We start from the raw sequence: 23,967 nt of genomic DNA on the forward strand, positions 1-23,967 counted from the left end.
CTGCCGATGCAGGGGACGCAGGTTCGTGCCCTGGTCTGGGAGGATCCCACATGCCGCGGAGCGGCTGGGCCCGTGAGCTTCCAGAGCCTGTGCTCCGCAGCGGGAGAAGCCACAAAAGTGAGAGGCCCACGTACTGCAAAAAAAAAAAAAAAAGAAAGAACCCAGTATATCAAAGTTCATTCATAAACCAAACAAATTTAGTTCCGGTGTTTATATTTTACATTTCACTTTGTTTTTTACTCTGAATTAAAATTATGCCTAATTATTTGACTTAGAGAAGTCCAGAGAATAAAATGTTTAATGAATTATGTAACCTTAATCCAATTTGGACAGAAAATTCTATGCAAAATTTTTTTTTAAGTATTCTATTTAATTTATATAAGGTTAAGAATATAGGAGAAGTACCAGCAGTCCTGGATGTCACAAGCAACCTGTGAAGTACTTGTTCTAGCAATGGTAATTTCTTCTATTACTTCTCTGCTACTATTAGAAACTTCCTTGCTCCTCTGGTACCTCTCAGTTGCTCCATTTTTGTCATAGAGAGTTTTTTGAGAAGTGGAAACGAGCCTGAATTATAGTCTAATTTTAATATCTGTGTGACCTTGAAGATGGAAATTTCTAAGTCTGGCTGAAAAATGGGAATAAGATATAGTGGTTTTGATTTTCAAATGCACTATGCACTATTCAGGGATGAAAATTTATCAGTTATGAAGAACTAGATAGGGGACTTCCCTGGTGGCGCAGTGGTTAAGAATCCGTCTGCCAATGCAGGGGACATGGGTTCGAGCCCTGGTCTGGGAAGATTCCACATGCCGCGGAGGAACTAAGCCTGTGCGCCACAATTGCTGAGCCTGCACTCTAGAGCCTGTGAGCCACAACTACTGAAGCCCACATGCCACGACTACAGAAGCCCGCGTGCCACGACTACTGAAGGCCGTGCGCCTAGAGACCATGCTCTGCAACAAGAGAAGCCGCCTCAATGAGAAGCCAGTGCACCACAATGAAGAGTAGCCCTGCTCACAGCAGTGAAGACCCAACACAGCCAAAAATAAATAAATTTATTTTTAAAAAAAGAACTAGATAAAGTTAATATTCCATAGGTGTGCTGCATGTAGGTGTATCCATGCAAAGTTGTACTCACTTTTTCCTCTCTTTGCTAGGAGATTTACATAGCCGACTTTATCATTTCTTTGCCATTATTAAGAAATACAAGGCTTATGACCCATAACCCACAGATAGTCTTCCTGCTCCTTACTGTAAAAATCACTAATATTTCTTTAAAAGTTCCTGTACATGCCTAGAGAAAAAAGAAAGGATGGCTTTTGTCTCTTAAGTACTAAGTAGTCCCTTCTAGAACCTGAGAATGTGGTCAGAAAAATAAGATTGTTTTTCCCAGTTGGAACTTTTGATACATCTTCCATAGAAACAATAGGAAGCTGTAGTTTTGGCTTACTGTGTTCAGTAAGTTTCTATGGAATTATGACAAATTATGACCCAGCATTGAATTTCCAGGGCTATAGATTTAGAGTTCTAAGCAACTGAATAAAAATGATATTTTAAACACAGTCTGTAACAGTGATTTTTAATGTAGGTGCTCTTTAAATCTTAATAATAGCTAACACAAAGCACTTACTGTATGTCAGGCACCTTACTAAGTGCTTTACATATATTTATTCATTTAATTTTTAACAGCAAATCGATGAGGTAGGTATTATTCTTATTTCACAGTTGAGGAAACCAAGGCACGGAGAGATTAAGTAACTTTGTGTGACTAACTTGCCCAAGATCACAGAGCTAATAAGTGGTGGGGTGGAGTTCAAACTAAAGCAACCATGTTCCAGAGTGTGTGTTCTTAACCATGACACTGTCTTTCCCATAGGCATTTAACGTGTGTTCCTTGTGTGACTTGGAAAGATTAATTTGATAAACTTAATAGATATTTTGCTACAGCTCTAAAAGTATGTGGACATTTATTTTTAGTTTCTGTTGTACTACAGTGTTGGCTAACTGATATCCAAAGTATAGAATCTTAAGAAAATATCACCAAGAAGAAAATATCACCTTGGTGTCTAAATTTGAGGACTAAACAAGTAGTTATACTGGCCATACTGGTCCAGAACTTTGTGTGTTGATTTCTAAAGAAAGTGAATGGTCACTCCTCTTCTCCCCCTTTTCATTTGGTTTCTGGACCTGTCAATTCATATGTTTTGCCAGTTAAAATATTTTGCTAGTGAAAACAGTGTAGTGAAATTGAAAACAAATTTGCAAACGTGGAATTTACTCTCATCTACCTTTGTACTTTTAGTAATTTTGGTGAAAGGTCTGGCAAAGAGTCAAGCAGTTTTGAAAAAGTTTCAGTTGTATGTTACTAGTCTTAAAAGCTAAATTATTTGGGGAATGTAGAAGTAATAAGACCATAAGATTTCTCTGAAACTCATGTCTTTGCAGTAATCTTTACTTTTATTTATTTTTATAAATTTATTTATTTTTGGCTGCGTTGGGTCTTTGTTGCTGCGCGCAGTTTTTCTCTAGTTGCAGCGAGTGGGGCTACTCTTCCTTGTGGTGTGCAGACTTCTTATTGCGGTGGCTTCTCTTGCAGAGCACAGGCTCTAGGTGCGCAGGCTCAGTAGTTGTGGCTCGCGGGCTCTAGAACGCAGGTTCAGTAGTTGTGGCGCATAAGCTAACTTGCTCTGCGTGTGGGATCTTCCAGGACCAGGGCTTGAACCTGTGTCCCCTGCATTGGCAGGTGGATTCTTAACCACTGCACCACCAGGGAAGCCCTGCAGTAATCTTTAAAGCTAAAATGTCTTTAGTTACATATTTTAAATGTGTTCATACAAAATGCTATACAGAAATTAGAAATTACAGAAATTTTTCTGTGCTCTGCTTATTACAGTGACAGTCAATAAGTTTTAGTATTTATGTGAACTGATATTAGTATTGCTATAAAAAATTTGGGGTTTTACATGGGTCATCTTAGGGCAACAGCTTATGTAACCACAGTCTAATAACATAAAGTATTAACTAAGGTCAATATTTTAATAGAAAGATAAAATATCGTAATTTTTTGTAAATCTTAATGTTGTGGGATAAATACTTTTTATAGGTGAGAAATTCATATTTCAAGTGATTTTTTTTAATTTTAAAGCTTTTTAAAATTAAATTAAAAAGTTTCTACCAAGGTCACATAGTTCCTAAGTGAGAGAGGTAGAACTCCAACCCAGGTCCTATCTTCAAGCTTTATTACTATACTTAAAAAAAAAACTAAAATTCAACCAAAACTAAAATGTCCAACTCTTTGCCTTCAGCAAAACTCTTACCTTATGGGTAAAATTGATGCATAGGTCATCATTATACACAAATAAACATAAAATCATATCTGAAAGGATGTATCAGATGGTTTATGGGTGGTGGCATGATGAGATTAGGAGCGATACATTTTATTTTTTCTTTTAAACTGGTGTGACGTATTTTAAAATAATATTTAGTAAAATCTCTTTTGGGTTTTGGTTTATAGATAATGGTATTTTAGCTTTTTTAAATAGCTTTTTTCTTGAAGATGAGTAATAAATGCTCATGTTCCAAAATTCACATGGATCCTTTTAGCTGTAAACAGCTGGAGCCTGTGACCTCATTTTCAGAATAATGTTTTTAAATTAAATAAAATACATAGGATTACAAAGGAAACTAATTATATTGAAGTTGAAGTACAGTAAGGATTAAGTGAGTTAACATGAAACATTAAGGGTGCTGCCTGGCACAGGCAAAGTCCTGTCTTACTGGTGTGAAAAACCTATCTCCTGTCTATTTTCTCCAGTCACCTAGTTCTCCTCTCCAGAGCATCCAGTATTAACCAGTTTTTTTGAGGATTCTTCTTAAAAAAGGCTGTCCAAGAGAACTTTCTGTGATGATGGAAGTGTTCTATATTTGTGCTGACCAATACGGTAGCCACTAGCGGCACTATTGAGCACTTGAAATAAGACTAATCCAACCCAGGAGATGAATTTTAAACTTGTATTAATTGTATTTTTTAATTAATTGAAATTTAATTCCATATGTAGCTAGGGGATACCAAATTGGACAATGTGGCTGTAGAATCTAGACATATCCTGCTGTATACAAACACGTTGTATTATAACTTTGTAAGGTACAACTGAATATGACAAAGACCAGTTTGGTTGGGCAAGTTATTTTTTAATTTTATTCTAGAAAATGTCTCTCTGTATTTTAGTTTTTAATTTTTTTCTCTCTGTATTTTAAACTTCCAAAGATAATTATTTGGTCTTGTATGGACAATTAAAATTGTCCTAAAATTACAATTGTCCTATGACCTTGTTTTGCTGTTTAAGAAAATGTGTGGGTGAGTAGCCCATTGTATACATTGTCCACAACTCAAATTTTGTACAAAAGAGTATACAGTGAAGTCTTCTCAAGCTGATCCCATCCAGGTGGATCACTTCTAGGGGCAACCACCATGGTCAGTTCATATCTTTCTGTAGAGATTTGTATTCATTTGGCCCCCCATCCATGGATTTCCGTCTGAGGATTCAACCAGCTGTGGATCAAATTTTGGAGAGCTGTCTGTACTATACCATGTTATATAAGGGACTTGAACATCTATAGATTTTGGTATCTGAGAGGATCCTAGAATCAGTCCCCCACAGATGTCGAGGGACAACTATATATACAAGCAAATATGATTTGCAGTTGACTCTTGAACAACATGGGTTTGAACTGCATAGCTCCACTTATACATACACGGATTTTTTTCACTTAATACGTACTAAAGTACTACGTGATCTGCGGTTGTTTGAATCTGCAAATGTGGGACCTTGGATGAGGAGGGCTGGCTGTAAAGTTATGTGTGGATTTAAGACTGTGTAGAGGGTCAGTGCTCCTAACCCCTACGTTGTTCATGGGTCAGCTGTATATTCTTTCAAAAAAATAAATGGTAGCCAACTCTGTACACTATTCTGGCACATTGTGTTTTTCAGTTAGTAATATATTTTTTAGAGCATTACATGTAAACACAAAGCTTTCACTTTTTTTCTGATGGTATGTATTACATGGTTTGGTCTTAGAACATTTTTATTTCTATACTGATGAACATTTGCTAGGGTTCAATTAAGGCATATAAGTATATTCGAGTTTATAATCCTGTATAGATTGTAAAAGGGAATGTGATCGTTAATTTGGGGATAAATTATAGTACCGTTTGTGTTTATTGGTGTGGCTATGTGATCCATACCAGGTGAGCCAAGGACTAGGTGATAAATTGAACAATTAGAAAGATTGGTAACTACTATTATATTTTGAGAAAGGCAATAGAAAATTTACAGGTATGGAAGATTGTTAGCTATGCCCCCTAAAGAATCATACTTCCCTGTATCCATAACTTTGAGTAGTCTACAGCCCCCCCATCCCCACTGGGCTTAGCCATGTAACTTGCTTTGGAACCATTTGCTATTCCAGTACTGTGATGAATAACCCTTTACCTTTGTCATTCTAAACATGGGGTAGTATATCTGTAAGGTGAATGTTTTGGCAACAAATTGAAAATTAAAAAACTACTGGTCAAATAAAACACTTCTGTGACTCTTGTTGTCCATCATGCTACAATTGTTTTTTGTTGTTGTTGTTAGAGATCCTCTCTTTTCTAATAGCGAGATGCTTATATGTAGAAAAAATGTGAAATACATTTGTACGTAAGTTTTTTTTTTTTTTTTTTTTTTTTGCGGTACGCGGGCCTCTCACTGTTGTGGCCTCTCCCGTTGCGGAGCACAGGCTCCGGACGCGCAGGCTCAGCGGCCATGGCTCACGGGCCCAACCGCTCCGCGGCATGTGGGATCTTCCTGGACCGGGGCACGAACCCATGTCCCCTGCATCAGCAGGCGGACTCTCAACCACTGCGCCACCAGGGAAGCCCTGTACGTAAGTTTTAGAGTAATAACCTGAAGACCCATGTACCCATCACATAAGACAACATCAGTACCTCAATTTTTTTTTCTTAATTTTTATTTATTTTTGGCTGTGTTGGGTCTTTGTTGCTGTGCACGGGCTTTCTCTAGTTGCGGGGAGCAGGGGCTACTCTTTGTTGCGGTGCATGGGCTTCTCATTGCGGTGGCTTCTCTTGTTGCGGAGCATGGGCTCTAGAGTGCAGGCTCAGTAGTTGTGGCGCGCAGGCTCAGTAGTTGTGGCTCACGGGCTTAGTTGCTCTGCGGCATGTGGGATCTTCCCGGACCAGGGCTCGAACCCGTATCCCCTGCATTGGCAGGCAGATTCTTAACCACTGCGCCACCAGGGAAGCCCCAGGACCTCAATCTTACACTCTGATCACATTTTCATTTCTTTGCCTCCTTCCCTACTCACTGTTCTGACTTTCATGTTAGTCATTCCCTTGAATTTTTTTTTTTACAGTATAATTATCTTTAGAGTTTAATCTCCAGTGTGTATATCTTTCAACTAAGTATTTTAGTTTTGAAAAACTAAAAACTTAGATGATGTGTAGGGAAAGCACGGTATTGCTACTGTTACAGGTAGGTTCCTAAGATAAGCTAAACACCATTTCTGGGTTATAGTTTGGCTTCAGCTTCCTGGAATTTTTACTAGAGCCCATCTTGGGAAAACGAGTGGGCAAGATCATGAACATGTTCTGGGAAACAAAGGACTCTACAGTTATCTGCTGGGGCTGTGGTATGGGCCAGGCAGAGCCTTCAGTTAGGAGAGTGGTCTCTTCGAGTGAGCTGCTCTGTATCTTGTTTAAGAATAGGTTAATTCTGGTGTGAAATTCTGAGCTGTTCCAGGGAGCAGGGCACAGAAGAGGAAAAAGGAGCTTTGTTAACATATATATATATATATATATATATATTTTTTTTTTTTTTTTTTTTGCGGTACTTGGGCCTCTCACTGTTGTGGCCTCTCCCGTTGCGGAGCACAGGCTCCGGACGCGCAGGCTCAGCGGCCATGGCTCACGGGCCCAGCCGCTCCGCGGCATGTGGGATCTTCCCGGACCGGGGCACGAACCCACGTCCCCTGCATCGGCAGGCGGACTCTCAACCACTGCGCCACCAGGGAAGTCCATGTTAACATATTTTTAAGCTGAGTTACGGGTACATAAATATTCAGGCCAGGGACTTCCCTGGTAGTGCAGTAGTTAAGAATCCGCCTGCCAGTGCAGGGGACACAGGTTTGAGCCCTGGTCTGGGAAGATCCCATATGCTGTGGAGCAACTAAGCCTGTGCGCCACAACTACTGAACCTGTGCTCTAGAGCCCCGCGAGCCACAGCTACTGAGGCCCGTGTGCCTAGAGCCCATGCTCCGCAACAAGAGAAGCACCGCAATGAGGAGCCCGTGCACCACAACGAAGACTCAATGCAACCATAGGTAAATAAATTTTTAAAAATAATAAATTTACAATTTAAAAAATACCAAAAAAAAAAATGTCCAGGCCAGACACATGGCAGTCATTTTTTAATAAAAGGTACAATAGTAAGCCTCTTGGTCATAACAGCACATGAATGTAGCCTGAATCACATTGCTCCAGTCTAGACCGTTGGCTCTCTATATCTGGTGCACACCTGTCTTTTTTGGATCTCTTTTGACTATGTTCCTTATTTGCTCTCATATGACTTCTGTGTTGTACTCCTCTGTTTGCTGTATCTCTTGTTTTCCTCTTATTTGGTTACTTGTTTCACTTTGGTGGATCACATCTTCCAGAACTTTTTTGAGAAAAGGTACATGAGGGTTATTAAAGATTTTTGAGACTATGCCTATTGAACAATATCATATCTGTAGTTTGACTGGGTGTAGAAATCTTTTCTTCAGAATTTTGAAGTTCCATGGTCATCTTCTCTTGTAACTGTTGATAACTCAGGAATTATTCTGATGACTCTTATTTTTTTTTTTTTAATGTGACCAGTTCCCTTCTACTCACCAGAAATTTATAGAGTCTTTCCTTGTCCCCATTTCACAATGACATGCTCTAGTATGAGTGTTGTCATCTGTTGTGCTGGGTACTTAGTGGACTTTAATATAGCAACTCCTATCCATCACTTCTGAGAGATTCATTGGTGATTTTCCTCTCCCGTTTCTCTTTGAAACAGTTATTCAGATATTGAATCTACTGCAGTGGTTCGTTAGTGTCTGCGAGCTCTGATGCACTCTCACTCTCATTTAAATTTTGCTCTCATTTTCCATCTCTTTTTGTTTGGTTTTCTGGGAAATTTATTTTCCAACCTTTTCTGCCTCATAATTTTAATTTCCAGATGTTCTCTCTCTCTGGTCTTCTGAATGTTCATTTTTATAGCTTCCTGTAATTGTGTGCATGCAAAATCTTAACATCCTTTTGAGGATATATATAGGTACATATTTTTAAAGGCATTTTCTATTCCCTGCCTGTTTGTTACCTCCAAATTGCTTCTTTTCTTTTTATTTTTGAACTCATGGCAGCAAGCCTAGGGACTTGGAGTAGGGGGAGGGGATGGAGGGATCTAGTTATTTCCTGAACAACTTTCCCTGGATTCTTTTTAATTTACTCCCTTCCTTCACTCCCAGTTCTGAAAGGTGCTGCCAGGAGACTTTAAGGTGTATATTGATTACGTAGCCCTTTCCATCTACATTCCAGTTCTTTTTTCTCTGCTCCTCCCATGGTTGTGGGCTTTTTTTTTTTTTTTTTTTTTTGGTAAATTACTATAGTTTTAGTGGGGTTTTGAGAGGGAACAGAATTAGAACCATTTATTTATTGAAACATTTGAGTGTCTATCATGTGCCATGCACTCTTGAGTGCTTAACCCACCTCTCTCTTAACCTAAGAGTTACTGGATTACTGAATATAAAAGAAATAAAGAACTAACACTTATTACCACATTTTAAAAGTAACTTTTTGTTGCATTCTAGTGGTAGTTTTTTTAGTTTTTCTTTAGGCAAAAAACGCCAGGAATAGTAAACCTAGCAAGTTCTTTGCAGCATTCATATACCCAAATGCCAGAGCCTTCAAGTGCCCAGGAATTATAAACCCTAACAGTTAGTTTGCAGGATTCATAAATAAAAGCAGTACAGCTCTGAGAACTACAGTGGAGGACTTTAATAAGTGAAGAATCACTTAATCACATAATTTGCTTTTGAAAGAGTTAATGTTGGAAAGATGTTAATTTTTCCTGAATTTTATGTGTAAATTCAGTATAAACTGAGTCAAAATGCCAAAATCTTTGCCAGTGGGGTGGGAAGCTACACTTTATTTTTATTCTTTTGAATTTTTAAATTTAATTTATTTTTTTATACAGCAGGTTCTTATTGGGAAGCTACACTTTATGCTGGGGTTCTCAAGCTGGCCTTAGGGCTGCTTTTGTGTTGCCTGCTAGCTAAGATTTTTTTTTTTTTAATTTATTTTGGTTGCACTGGGTCATGGGCTTCCTCTAGTTGCGCCAGGTGGGGGCTACTCTGCGTTGCGGTGCGCACACTTCTCATTGTGGTGGCTTCTCTTGTTTCGGAGCACAGGCTCTAGGCGCGTGGGCTTCAGTTATTGTGGCACGCGGGTTCAGTAGTTGTGGTTCGCGGGCTCTAGAGCGCAGTCTTAGTAGTTGTGGTGCACAGGCTTAGTTGCACCACGGCATTTGGGATCTTCCCGGACCAGGGATTGAACCAGTGTCCCTGCATTGGCAGGTGGATTCTTAACCACTGTGCCACCAGGGATGTCCCAAGAATGGTTTTTATTTCAAAAAGTAAAACAAAACAATGAATAAGTGATAGAAGTTTACCAGCCTAAAATATTTACTCTCTGGCCCTTTAGAGAAAAAGTTTGCAAGTTTATTTGAAAGAATAAACAAATGAGAATTAGCAGTAAATTTTTGAAAAGGAGGAGAAAAGGGGAATGGAGAATTTGCCCTACATGGAGAAAAAAACATTATTCAACAAAGGTAACTTATAAAAATGTGATATTGGTGCAAGTGGGGACTGACATCTTTGGAACAGACTGAACAGTCCAGGAGTAGAGTCTCTGTGTATTTGGGCTTCAGTATAATTTTGTTACAATAAATTTGGAACATTTAGCTCTGTATGAAGAAAAATAATCTGCAATCCCAACAACATGTTCTCTGGTTTATGTTTTGCTTTACTTGTTTGTGGATTCTTTTTTCTCACCATGTCTCTCTTTGTGTCTATTTCTTTTCCTTTGACTTTTTTAGAGCCATTTTAGGTTCACTACAAAATAGAAAGGAGGGTACATACCTCCTGCCCCAACATCCACAGTGTCCCCCACAATCAACATTCCACACCAGAGGGGTACATTTGTTACACTGGATGAACCTACATTGACATGTCATTATCACCCGAAGTCTGTACATTACATCACGACTCACTCTTGGTGTTGTATATTCTGTAGGTTTGGACACATGTGGAATAACACAGCGTTATAGGTTTCATACAGAGTACTTTCACTGCCTAAAAATCTTCTGTCTGTTCATCCCTCTTCCTCCCTAACCCCCAGCAAGCACTAATCTTTTTGCTGTCCCTGTAGTTTTGTCTTTTCCAGAAATATAGTTCTTATACAGTTATCATACAGTCTATAGTTTTTTTTAATATTTTATTTTTTATATATTTATTTTATTTTTCTATATATTTCTTTGGCTGTGTTGGGTCTTCGTTGCTGCCTGCGGGCTTTCTCTAGTTGTGGCAAGCGGGGGCTACTCTTCGTTGTGGTGCGTGGGCCTCTCATTGTGTTGGCTTCCCTTGTTGCAGAGCACGGGCTCTAGGCACGCGGGCTTCAGTAGTTGTGGCACGTGGACTCAGTAGTTGTGGTTCACAGGCTCTAGAGCGCAGGCTCAGTAGTTGTGGTGCACAGGCTTAGTTGCTCTGTGGCATGTGGGATCTTCCCGGAGCAAGGCTTAAACCTGTGTCCCCTGCATTAGCAGGTGGATTCTTAACCACTGCGCCACCAGGGAAACCCAGTAGATAGTCTCTTAAGCCTCCTTTCATTTAGTAATATGCATTTAAGATTCCTCCATGTCTTTTCACAGCTTGTTAGCTTATTTCTTAGTGCAGAATAATATTGCATTGTCTGGATGTACCACGTTTATTTGGGACTGGTTAAATTAAAAATAAAGTGCCCTCCCCCACAAAAGTAAAGTTCTCATTATTCAGTCCTGACATCTTTTTTCTACTTTTATGTTAACATTTTAAAATGATTTTCCAAACATCACTTCTAGTGCCTATATTATAAACACCATGATTTATCTGTTACCTTTTGGTCGTATTTTTTAATATATATATTGCCTCTAGTTTTCCTTCCTGATATAAAATATATAAAGCTTTTATTGTCCTGACAGTTCCTTTGAAGAAATCTCTTAAAAGTATAACTGGGTTAAAGAATATAGAAGTTTTTATATTTGGAAGTTTGGATGGTTCATTAACTTAAGTGAAAGGATATAGTCATACTCTATAAACCTGGGGACATTTGAAACAGTGACTGTAGTACCTGGTTTTCTAATTTTTAAAGAAATATTGGTGGATTTCTTTTTTTTTTTTTTTTTTTTGCGGTACGCGGGCCTCTCACTGTTGTGGTCTCTCCCATTGCGGAGCACAGGCTCCAGACGCGCGGGCTTAGCGGCCATGGCTTACGGGCCCAGCCGCTCTGCGGCATGTGGGATCTTCCCGGACCGGGGCACGAAGCCGTGTCCCCAGCATCGGCAGGCGGACTCTCAACCACTGCGCCACCAGGAAAGCCCGGTTGATTTCTTTTGAAAAATGGTTTAAATACTTGGAGAATAAAAGGATAAATCTAATTTTCTTATTAAACCATAGTTTACATTGAAATTTTAACTTTTAACATTACAGAACTTTAAAAAAACTAACACATGGAATTTAAAAAGAATTAAACTGCTTATTTGTTTAGCTGACATGTTAAAATTGACTTTAAAAAATATTTATTTTTTTAATTGATTGCTCCGGGTCTTAGTTGTGGCAGGCGGGCTCCTTAGTTGTGGCATGCGAACTCTTAGTTGCGGCATGCATGTGGGATCTAGTTCCCTGACCAGGGATTGAACCTGGGCCCCCTGCATTGGGAGCGTGGAGTCTTAACCACTTTGCCACCAGGGAAGTCCCTAAAATTGATTTTTTTAAACAAATATGTAACCAGCATCATTAAATTTTAGTTATGCTTTTCAAAGTTTTAAAAGGAATAAACTTTAAAAGAAGCAGCAGTTAAATTCTTTAAAATGTTTGCCTTTCAAATTGTAATTATAAATCTTTAAAGAATGAATGAAATAGAAATCATCATGTTACGGGAACCAATATAATTTTGTGCAATGTAAATGTTTGTCCTAACATCATTTTAATGTTATTTTGAAGCACTAATTTTTACTTTTGTATAATGTTCAACTTATATAAATTTCTCCTTAGTTATTTAAAAAATGTGAATCTCCTGGTAGCCTTTGGTTTAAGTAGTATTGACATTTAAATTTTATTGTTAATCTCATCATTCTTGATCATACATGTTTGTTATTTCTTATGTCTCTGTCACACTTCCTGAATTTGTAGTCTTGCCCTAAGCTACATTAAGATGTGCAGAGTAATTTGGTTGACAGATATTAGTGTTCCTTTAGGAATTAGTTTATTTTAAATGTAACAAGATGCCTACACGTCTTTCTAGTTTTAAAATTATATTCTAGAAGATAAGAAATTCAAATGTGACCTATAGGAATTTTTTTATTAGTAGAATGTGGTTAAGTGTAATTTGCTGACTATCCAGAAATACAAACTTTTAGCTGTAGCATAGCAAATTTAACTCTGTTCACTTAAAAGTCTAGGGCTAGTCATCAGTTTTAGTCAGATAATTACATTATTATTACTTAAATAAGTAATTGAACAGCTATTAAATTTTGTCATAATTTTTAGACACAACACAATTTGTGCAGATGGTCAAAGCTCTTCCCTCTGTACCTCAGCTTTCAATATTATTGTTTAGGTGTCATATTATATTAGTAAAAAGGAATGTTAAAAAGTACTGTCTTGAATCAGAATTGATATATGGGATCTCACAGTCCTTTACATGAAAAATAAATTCTCCATTTGAGCAGTGTTCTAAACTTAAAAGGTTTGTATTTTGCTGAATCTACATATGTTGTTTATCTACTTCGACGTTTTAGTTTATGGCACAAAGGTCACCAATTTGATCCTTTATTACAGACAAGGAAGAAGACCTGCAAAATCCACAGCTGCACTTTTCCTGATGAGTGATGCCAGATTAGCTGGTATTCCTTTACTATAGGTATATTTGAAAACTGACACTGAAAACAGTTGGTTTAATTATTTGTGATAATTTTCACTGTTTACACCAGATTTTTTTTCATTCCTTACAAGGCAGGTGGTGAGGCTTTATTTGTTTTTGTGTACTAGTTAATTAATTATACTAATTTACATATGGGAGAGTGCTGGGGGAAATGTATCTTTACTAAAAAGAGACCTGGGAACTGAATGTTTGGATACTAAAAGGAAGAGTAAAGTATCCTGAAGTCTATTTACATATGTTGTATTAAAAAATAATCTTCTTAGAGTTAATTATTTGTATCCATAAAAGGTAGCTTTTATATATGCTTACCTGTATTTCTAAGATATTTTGATCACATAGGCATTTAGTACACTGTCTTGCATAATATAAAATCAGTATAATCAATCATTGGTGTTTACTTGCTTTTTCCCCTAGTAGTGGGATTGTGTGTGTGTGTGTGTGTTTGTGTGTGTGTGTTTGAAGAGTGAAGTGTACCATTCATGCCTTTCTTCTAATTTATTGGCAGTGGCATGCACTTGGAAGATAGTGAAAGTGTTGAGCCTGAGGCTGTGGTACAAAGCATAGTACATACTGTAGGGTTATGCTGCCTGGAAAGAGTACCTTGGTAACAATATACAATTTATTATCCAATTTTGGGCACTTGTGAGAGTGAACCAGGGTTTTAGTAATAATAATTATGCTGAAACGACAAACAGGTAAAATTTGGACACATAGTATCCCTAGCTATGAATCTTGACAGTCCTGCAATAAAATGTAGAATATAGATAAGACTTGTTAACTTCCCAGGGCTTAAATTTGAAGAGTGGAGAGAGTAGTAGTTTCACAGTATTGTGAAGATTGAATATACTGAATAACGTATATAAAAATATGCAGCCCGTTGCTTGTTAGTAACTGCTTAGTAAATGTTACCTATCAAGTAAAAACTCATAGTTTGGTAGAAGTGTGAGGATTGTTGTTAACCACTTTAAAAATCATAAAACACTACCATCTTTTCCTGTTCTTACTTTGCTCACCCTTCTGTTCATTATTTCATATCTTTATTTAATGCCTTCAGTTTACTGAAATGTTGGGTTAGTAACTGGTAGAGATAATTGTAGCTGCCTTGGCCATAATAGCATTTACATTTTTATTAAAGCCACAAATGGTCTTTGCCATTCAGCTAAAAAATAGTGAAGCAAGGAAGGGGAAATATAAGGAAGTGCTACTGGAGATGGGTTACCAATAATATTGTTATCTGTTATTTGGTACTATGGTGTTTTGCCCCACCAAACCATATATCTGTGAATGGCAGAGTTGGGATTACAACCTGGGTAACATGGCTCCAGAGTGTGTAATCTAAACCAGTGTCTCTCATACTTTGGTAGAAAACTAGTTTGTTTTGTTTTTAAACAATTTCCAATCTAATGTTTTGTAAAATGATAACAATAGGATAAAGAGATGAAAAAAGGCATACAAAATGTAAGCCTGAATTTTATATTATTAGTTTGAACAGACATAAATATACTGTCAATAACCATAAAATTTCTAAATGTTTACTTTCCATTTCTATACTTAACTTGGTTGTAGACTAGAACCTGCAGAAGGTCTGATTTTGAGTGCTTTAAACCATTTTTAGTGCCAGGGAACTATTGATATTTGTGTACTTTTTTTTTTGGCTGTGCCGTGCAGCTTGCCAGATCTCAGTTCCCCAACCAGGGACTGAACCCGGGTCAAGGAAGTGAAAGCCCAGAATCTTAACCACTAGGCCACCAGGGAGCTCCCAGTATTTGTGCATTTCAAATGAAGCCTTAGGTGATTGGTTGTCATGAGGGGAAGGCTCCTTATAGTTCTACAAGAGATAGTTTGTGTGTTAGGGCCAAGGGTTGCTAAGAAATGTTGAATGTTCATAGCCATGGAAAAAGTGCACCTTGGTTTTGGATTTTAAGCAGTGTAGATTTGAACATGGCTAGAAGGAATCTAAATTTTGTAGTCAGATTAGAGAAAACCCCACAGAACTGATGCTAGGTCCGGGAAATATCTAGCTTTATACTCTTAAGATTGTACCACATGGTTAATAATTGTGACTGATACATTTGCTGATTTTTGCAGAATGCAGTAAAACTGCTTGAAATTTTTTGCAGCTAATTGTTAGACTTGTCCCACCCTTGCTCGACTTTATTTCTTCCCCTTCAACTTTACTTTCTTCTATTGGTGTGACAGCTACTTAGCCCTGGGACCACGAAATTATACTGTACATTAAAAATTTTTTTTAAATTGAGATTCAGTTTATTTACAGCATTGTGTTAGATTCTGGTGTACAGCACAGTGATTCAGTTTAATATATGTATGTATGTACTTCTCCATACTCTTTTCCATTATAGATTATTATAAGATATTAAATATAGTTCCCTGTGCTATACAGTAGGACCTTGTTGTTTATCTGTTTTATGTCTAGTAGTGTGTATTTGCTAATCGCAAGCTCTTAATTTATTCTCCCCCTCCATACAATTTTATTTGAATCTCATAAACTCAGCAAATCCAAAACCAGGTTTAATAACTTGTACTTAAACTGGTTGTCTCTTCTATTCCCTTACTTGTTATTTGTATTTAATCACTTTGACCTGTTAATTAGTGGCTTCCATTGCTTACATGTGGAAAGGTACAGTTTTAGCCTGACCTTTGAGGCCTTTTACAGTCTTGCTCCAGCCTACCATTCTAGCTCTATCTTTGGTTTCATTGACCCTCACTTTTAGACTCCCTGGTTCATTACTGTCTTCTAGGTAAACACTGTACCATTTCATGGCTTTACTCGCCATTCTACCCCCTTGAAAAACAGTGGTTTTTCACTTGCAGATTGTTTCTTAGGTTAAAATTGTATTTGATTACTTTGAAAGTAGTCATAGTCTTTTTTTTTCAATTAATCTTTTTCTCAATTCACTTCTTCAAAAAATATATTTATTTGTTTATTTTTGGCTGCGTTGGGTCTTCATTGCTGTGCGCAGGCTTTCTCTAGTTGTGGCAAGCGGGGGCCTATTCTTTGTTGCAGTGTGCGGGCTTCTCCTTGTGGTGGCTTGAGAGTAGCCATAGTCTTTTAAAGTAGCATTTCCTGGTTTGGGTAATTTTCAAACCTAGAAGTATTGATAAAACATGGATATTTAAAAAGTAATTTCCAAAGAAAATTGCTTATGGGGGAGACCACCAAGCTGAGAGAGTAGGTAGAGGGATGTTGTGGGACTTTCCAGTAGAGAATTTTGTTTTTAAACTGGATGTAGGGAATTCCCTGGCTGTCCAGTGGTTAGGACTCTGCGATTTCACTGTGGAGGGCAGTGGTTCAATCCCTGGTCGGGGACTGAAATCCCGCAAGTCGCCTGGTGTGGCCAAAAGAAAAAACAAAAAACTGAGTGTAAATTTAAAACTCTTTTACTGTCTGCTCTGTAGGAAGCAACCATAAAAATGACAAGTTTGTAAAAAGTTCCCATGTAATGTGATAACCTTGTTTATTGCTTCTTTGATGATCTCATATAATTAAAAAATATCTAATTAAATCCATTTTAAACATATCCCGTGAAAACACCTGTTACGGGTTTTTAGGGAGAATTTTGTGAAGTTGGTGCTACAAGTATCCCATAGTACTCCTCTTCCGACCTGTTTTTTGGTGATCCTAAGTCTTAGATACCTAACTAGTTAATAGCCTTACAAAGAATTTTAAGAGGAGATATAATTTCAAAATACTTTAATTTTATTTTTAAAGTCAATTTATATTAAAAGTACTTAGCAGGGCTTCCCTCGTGACACAGTGGTTAAGAATCCTGTCAGTGCAGGGGACACTGGTTCGAGCCTGGTCTGGGAAGATCCCACGTGCTGCGGAGCAACTAAGCCCATGTGTCACAACTGCTGAGCCTGTGCTCTAGAGCCCACAAGCCACAACTACTGAGCCTGTTTGCTACAACTACTGAAGCCCGCACACCTAGAGCCCGTGTTCCGCAACAAGAGAAGCCCACTTGCGGCAACAAAGAGTAGCCACCGCTTGCCGCAACTAGAGAAAGCCTGCGTGCAGCAACGAAGACTCGATGCAGCCAAAAATAAATATTTAGCAAATTAAGACAAATAATGAATAATTTGAACATCTATTATAGTTAAGTGATGTTTATGCTTAACTCGGGATTGACCTGAAAGTTTTGTTTTTTTGCCACACCGAGCGGTTTGCGGGACTTTAGCTCCCGGACCAGGGATTGAACCCAGGCCATAGCAATAAACGTGCCAAGTCCTAACCACTAGACTGTCAGAGAATTCCCCTTTCTAGGGTTCTTTTAAAAATGTATTTCATCATTCTTATTTGGCATATGTCCATAATTATAAGTCATTTTTGATCAAAGAATTTTATTTGTTTGTTTGGCTAAACCAGGTCTTAGTTGTGGCACACAGGATCTTTGATGTGGCGTGAGGGATCTTTCGTTGTGGCATGCGAGATCTAGTTCCTTGACTAGGGATTGAACCCAGGCCCCCTGCATTGGGAGCACGGAGTCTTATCCACTGGACCACCAGGGAAGTCCCTGATCGAATAATTTAATATAGCACGGCCATCATTCTGGATATTACTTCTCATTGTATATACTACCATGGATTCAAAAGGTATAGGGGGACTTCCCTGGTGGTGCAGTGGTTGAGACTCCGCCTGCCGATGCAGGGGACGCGGGTTCATGCCCCGGTCCGGGAAGATCCCACATGCCATGGAGCGGCTGGGCCCGTGAGCCATCACCGCTGAGCCTGCGCGTCTGGAGCCTGTGCTCCGCAACGGGAGAGGCCACAACAGCGAGAGGCCCACGTACCGCAAAAAAAAAAAAAAAGGTATAGGGGATTGGAATTTCCCCATAGAATAGACCACCCCCATAGAATTAATCTGAAAGTTTAAAATAACATCCTACATGGCTATTACTTTTGTTTTGCTTTATCTAAGTTGAAAATAAGAAAAAAAGCATCCTGATTATTTCAAAGTTAAGAGATTTTAAACAAAAAAATAAAGTTGAAAGAAATGACAGGAAATGATTTTATAATAAGGCATGTCTGAGTAGTCTCAAACAAAAATAATGTTTTCCTTTGCAGTAATTTGCAACATAATTGCAGACTCAAGAAGTTTACAGAGTGGCAGACTTCTCAGGTTGTGCAGTGGTTAAGAATCCAGTGGTTAAGAATCTGCCTGTCAATGCAGGGAACATGGGTTCGAGCCCTGGTTTGGGAAGATCCCACATGCCGCGGAGCAACTAGGTCCGTGCACCACAACTACTGAGCCTGTGCTCTAGAGCCCACAAGCCACAACTGCTGAGCCCATGTGCCACAACTACTGAAGCCCATGTGCCTAGAGCTTGTGCTCTGCAACAAGAGAAGCCACTGCAATGAGAAGCCTGCGAACCGCAATGAAGAGTAGCGCCCCGCTCACGGCAACTAGAGAAAAGTCCATGTGCAGCAGCGAAGACCCAACACAGCCAAAAATAAAATATAAATAATTTTTTAAAAAAAGTTTACAGGGTGGGGACTTCTCTAGCAGTCCAGTGGTTAAGACTTCGCCTCCCAATGCAGGGGGTGCGGGTTCGATCCCTGGTTGGGGAGCTAAAATCCCACATGCCCCAGGGCAACTAAGCCCACATGCCACAGCTAGAGAGAAGCCCGCACAGTGCAACGAAAGATCCTGCGTGCTGCAACTAAGACTCAATGCAGCCAAAAAATAAATATTAAAAAGTACATGCATTAAAAAAATTTCTATTGATTATGAATGGATTGTTGTGATAAGTATATGACCATAGCAAAGTACGACCTGAGAAAATTTGTATTGAGAAAATATGCCCTTTTAAATACATGATTTTTAATATTAATGTTTTCATAAGTAATTTCCATCATGAAAATGATTCTGAATCTTACTAGATTTGGTCTGTGCCATGTGTATGAGTATTTTTGTAGAGTATTTGAGTATTTTTTATTCTGTCATGGAAACAATTGGCTATTAATCACTTTTGCTTTAAGAGGAATTAAATTCAAATAAGTTTAAAAATTTAAACATCTATTAAACTGTAGATAATAATTTAAAAGGCCAAAAAAGATGGGAATTCCTGGCAGTCCAATGGTTAGGACTCTGCGCATGCCACTGCAGGGGGCACAGGTTCAATTCCTGGTTAGGGAACTAAGATCCCGCATGCCTCACGGTGTGGCCAAGGGAAAAAAAAAATCTAAAAAAGAAACATCAATACTACACTTATATTAAAAAAGGGTTTCAAATACTGAAAAGATTGTTTATGGTTAATAAACATTTTTTTCAGTGTTTTAGAGCATTTGTCTTAATCTAGCACGTTTATATAATATTAAAAGCAAAGACTAAGTTTTTAAACTAGTATACTTACTCATACATCTACACAATCATTTAAAGATGAGTAGCTATATTTATTTTAGTTACAGGAAAACCCCTAGATTATATATTATTAATATAAAGGCTAATATTTCAGCTAATGTAGAATGTAAAATTCAAAGGAACACTTTCTAAGGAAGTGAACATAGTTTTTTCTGAGTTATTACCTGCTTTTAGTTCTTACATATCTAGAGACTTCTGATACCATCTAAGCTTTCCACCATTCTCCTAATGGTGAAAAGAGTAGAATAAGAGAAAAGAAAGGAAAGTACTAAAGGAGTTAGGAAGTGACATTTTGTACCCTATGAAACTTGTAATTACTCATACTGTGATTGTCTTTTACATGCTGCTGAGGTAAAAGGTGTAAATAAGTGCTGTGAAAGTATGGTTTGTAATGAGGATTGTGAACTTATGAATATGTTTGACTTATCATTTGTCTTTTTTTTTAAAGATGGTAGCCAATTCTTTTAAATTTTATTTATTTACTTTTTGGCTGCGTTGGGTTTTTGTTGCTGTGCGCGGGCTTTTTCTGGTTGTGGTGAGCAGGGACTACTCTTCGTTGCAGTGCACGGGCTTCTCACTGCAGTGGCTTCTCTTGTTGCAGAGCATGGGCTCTAGGTGGGCAGGCTTCAGTAGTTGTGGCTCGCAGGCTCTAGAGCTCAGGCTCAGCAGTTGTGGCACACGGGCCTAGTTGCTTCGCGGCATGTGGGATCTTCCCGGACCAGGACTCGAACCTGTGTGGCCTGCATTGGCAGACAGATTCTTAACCACTGTGCCACCAGGGAAGCCCTGTCTTTTAATTTAGGTAAATAAGAGAATTTGCATTATTTCTTAAGTTTGGGAGGAAGAGTATCTTTTTTCTTTTTTGAGCACCTCACGAGGCATGTGGGATCCCAGTTCCCCGACCAGGGATCAAACCCGTGTCCTCTGCAGTGGAAGCTCGGAGTCCCAACCACTGAACCGCCAGGGATGTCCCAGGAAGAGTATCTTTTATTCACACATCCAACCTCACAAATCCATATATACCCAGTCCTTTGGTAGGACGGTCGTTATTATGTTAAACTACACAAGGCATCATTATTATTATTCCTTTAAACTGTTAATAGTTTTTCATATGTTTACCCACACATTTACCTTTTCCAGTGCTTTTCATTCTTTTTTGCACTTCCATTCTCTTGTCTGGGAACTTTTCCCTCTAGCCTGAAACTTTCCTTTGGCGTTCCTCTTACTTTGGACCTTGGGTGTGAGAGTGTGTTTGTGTAGTGTCTGTGTGAGTCTGACTTGACTTCTCTATTTCTGAAGGATATTTTTCCTAGGCACTGAATTCTTTTTTAAAATATTTATTTATTTATTTGGCTGTGCCAGGTCTTAGTTGTGGCATGTGGGATCTTTGTTGTGGCAGGTGGGATCCTTAGTTGCAGCATTCGAACTCTTTTTTTTCTTTTTTTTTTAGAGACAGTGAACAGTGAACAGTTTTATTTATTTCTTTTTTTTTTAGAGACAGTGAACAGTGAACAGTTTTATTTACGACACTATTTATAGTCACCTTTCAGCATCTCAATATTCTAAGATAGTATATAATGATTTACATAATTTCTCTCTATGACATCATAATTTGCTTCAAAAATCTTGCTTCCAGAAGAAAATTCTTATTACTTAACATGAATCCCTATAATATTTATTGTAAAAATGCCAATTCTACTATTAATAATAGAGTAATAAAGTCAGTAATATGTCTGTGTAATAATATGCAGTGAATAACAGTTTATCTTGTCATCAACTTAATAAAGTCCAAACATTCCCAAAGCAACAGGATTTTGAGAATTAGAGTCTGGACATCAATGCTTCCAATTACCCAGTTGTCTGCTAGAAAGCTGGTACAAACTGGCACTAACATTTTTAAGTGACTTTTACATATAAAAAATTCAATTAAAATATCAAAGAAAAAATATATGGTATTCCAAGCATTGTTCTTTATAATATTTCAACTTTTTGCATTGATTAAAATACAGTTTGAGACAGAGTAAAACTGTGTGCAACAATTTCCAGAAGTACATATAGTATCCATACATATGAAAAGATCCACCTCAATAAAACAACATAATATTTAATATTTTCAAACATTCAGAAGCATATGAATGCATTAGAAAAGGTCTTTAAAAGCTACATAATAAAGCAGTAGTTAAATCAGGAGAGGGATCCTAGGTTTCAGTAAGGCCAAAGGTGAGTTTTTAATTTCTGTTGATTTTTATTTTTTTTTCAAAAATCAAATATATATTTTTAAACAGTAAACATGATCTATTTTTGCTTCTTTCCAAGGATACACATTTGATCACTTTTTTTTTAAAGAGCAGGTTCTTATTAGTTATCAATTTTATACACATCAGTGTATACATGTCAATCCCAATCCCCCAATTCATCACACCACCCCCACCACCCCCCGCAGCTTTCCCCCCTTGCTGTCCATACATTTGTTCTCTACATCTGGTCTCAGTTTCTGCCCTGAAAACTGGTTCATCTGTACGATTTTTCTAGGTTCCACATATATGTGTTAATATATGATATTTGTTTTTCTCTTTCTGACTTACTTTGCTTTGTATGAAAGTCTCTAGATTCATCCACATCTCAACAAATGACCCAGTTTCGTTCCTTTTTACGACTGAATAATATTCCATTGTATATATACCACATTTCCTTTATCCATTTGTCTGTCGATGGGCATTTAAGTTGCTTCCATGACCTGGCTATTGTAAATAGTGCTGCAGTGAACATTGGGGTGCATGTGTGTTTTTGAATTGTGGTTTTCTTTGAGTATATGCCCAGTAATGGGATTGCTGGATCTTATGGTAATTCTATTTTTAGTTTTTTAAGGAACCTCCATACTGTTGTCCATAGTGGCTGTATCAGTTTATATTCCCACCAACAGTGCAAGAGGGTTCCCTTTTGTCCACACCCTCTCTAGCATTTGTTGTTTGTAGATTTTCTGATGATGCCCATTCTAACTGGTGTGAGGTGATACCTCATTATAGTTTTGATTTTACATTTCTCTAATAATTAGTGATGTTGAGCAGCTTTTCATGTGCTTCTTGGCCTCTGTATGTCTTCTTTGGAGAAATGTCTATTTAGGTCTTCTGCCCATTTTTGGATTGGGTTGTTTGTTTTTTTAATATTGAGCTGCATGAGCTGTTTCTATATTTTGGAGATTAATCCTTTGTCCGTTGATTCGTTTGCAAATATTTTCTCCCATTCTGAGGGTTGTCTTTTCATTTTGTTTATGGTTTCCTTTGCTGTGCAAAAGCTTTGAAGTTTCATTAGGTCCCATTTGTTTATTTTTGTTTTTATTTCCATTACTCTAGGAGGTGGGTCAAAAAAGATCTTGCTGTGATTTATGTCAAAGAGTGTTCTTCCTATGTTTTCCTCTAAGAGTTTTATAATGTCCGGTCTTCCATTTAAGTCTCGAATCCATTTTGAGTTTATTCTTGTGCATGGTGTTAGGGAGTGTTCTAATTTCATTCTTTTACATGTAGCTGTCCCGTTTTCCCAGCATCACTTATTGAAGAGACTGTTTCTTCTCCATTGTATATCCTTGCCTCCTTTGTCATAGGTTAGTTGACCATAGGTGCGTGGGCTTACCTCTGGGCTTTCTATCTTGTTCCACTGATCTGTGTTTCTGCTTTTGTGCCAGTACCATATTGTCTTGATTACTGTAGCTTTTTAGTATAGTCTGAAGTTAGGGAGTCTGATTCCTCCAGCTCTGTTTTTTTCCCTCAAGACTGCTTTGGCTATTCAGGGTCTGTTGTGTCTCCATACAAATTTTAAGATTTTTTGTTCTAGTTCTGTAAAAAATGCCATTGGTAATTTGATAGGGATTGCGTTGAATCTGTAGGTTGCTTTGGGTAGTATAGTCATTTTCACAATATTGATTCTTGCAATCCAAGAACATGCTATATCTCCCTGTCTCTTCATATCAACTTTAATTTCTTTCATCAGTGTCTTATAGTTATATGCATACAGGTCTTTCGTCTCCCTAGGTAGGATTATTCCTAGGTATTTTATTCTTTTTGTTGCAATAGTAAATGGGAGTGTTTCCTTAATTTCTCTTTCAGATTTTTCATCATTAGTATATAGGAATGCAAGAGATTTCTGTGCATTAATTTTGTATCCTGCAACTTTACCAAATGCATTGATTAGCTCTAGTAGTTTTCTGGTGGCATCTTTAGGGTTCTCTATGTATAGTATCACGTCATCTGCAAACAGTGACAGTTTTACTTCTTCTTTTCCAATTTGTATTCCTTTTATTTCTTTTTCT

At 37.8% G+C, this 23,967-nt stretch overlaps 1 protein-coding gene across 1 annotated transcript in view; it reads left to right on the forward strand.

Moving 5' to 3' along the window:
• The first annotated feature begins 297 nt into the window (after window positions 1–297).
• EIF4E (eukaryotic translation initiation factor 4E) overlaps window positions 298–23,967 on the forward strand; it is a 43,618-nt gene continuing 19,948 nt past the window's right edge. Inside the window, exon 1 of the mRNA XM_082837848.1 lies at window positions 298–456. Coding sequence (XP_082693974.1) covers window positions 418–456 — 39 coding nt within the window. The 5' untranslated portion in view covers window positions 298–417. The remainder of the gene's footprint in view (window positions 457–23,967) is intronic.

Source organism: Leucopleurus acutus, assembly GCF_964270905.1.
Source record: "Leucopleurus acutus genome assembly, chromosome: 4".
NCBI classification, from domain to species: domain Eukaryota; kingdom Metazoa; phylum Chordata; class Mammalia; order Artiodactyla; family Delphinidae; genus Leucopleurus; species Leucopleurus acutus.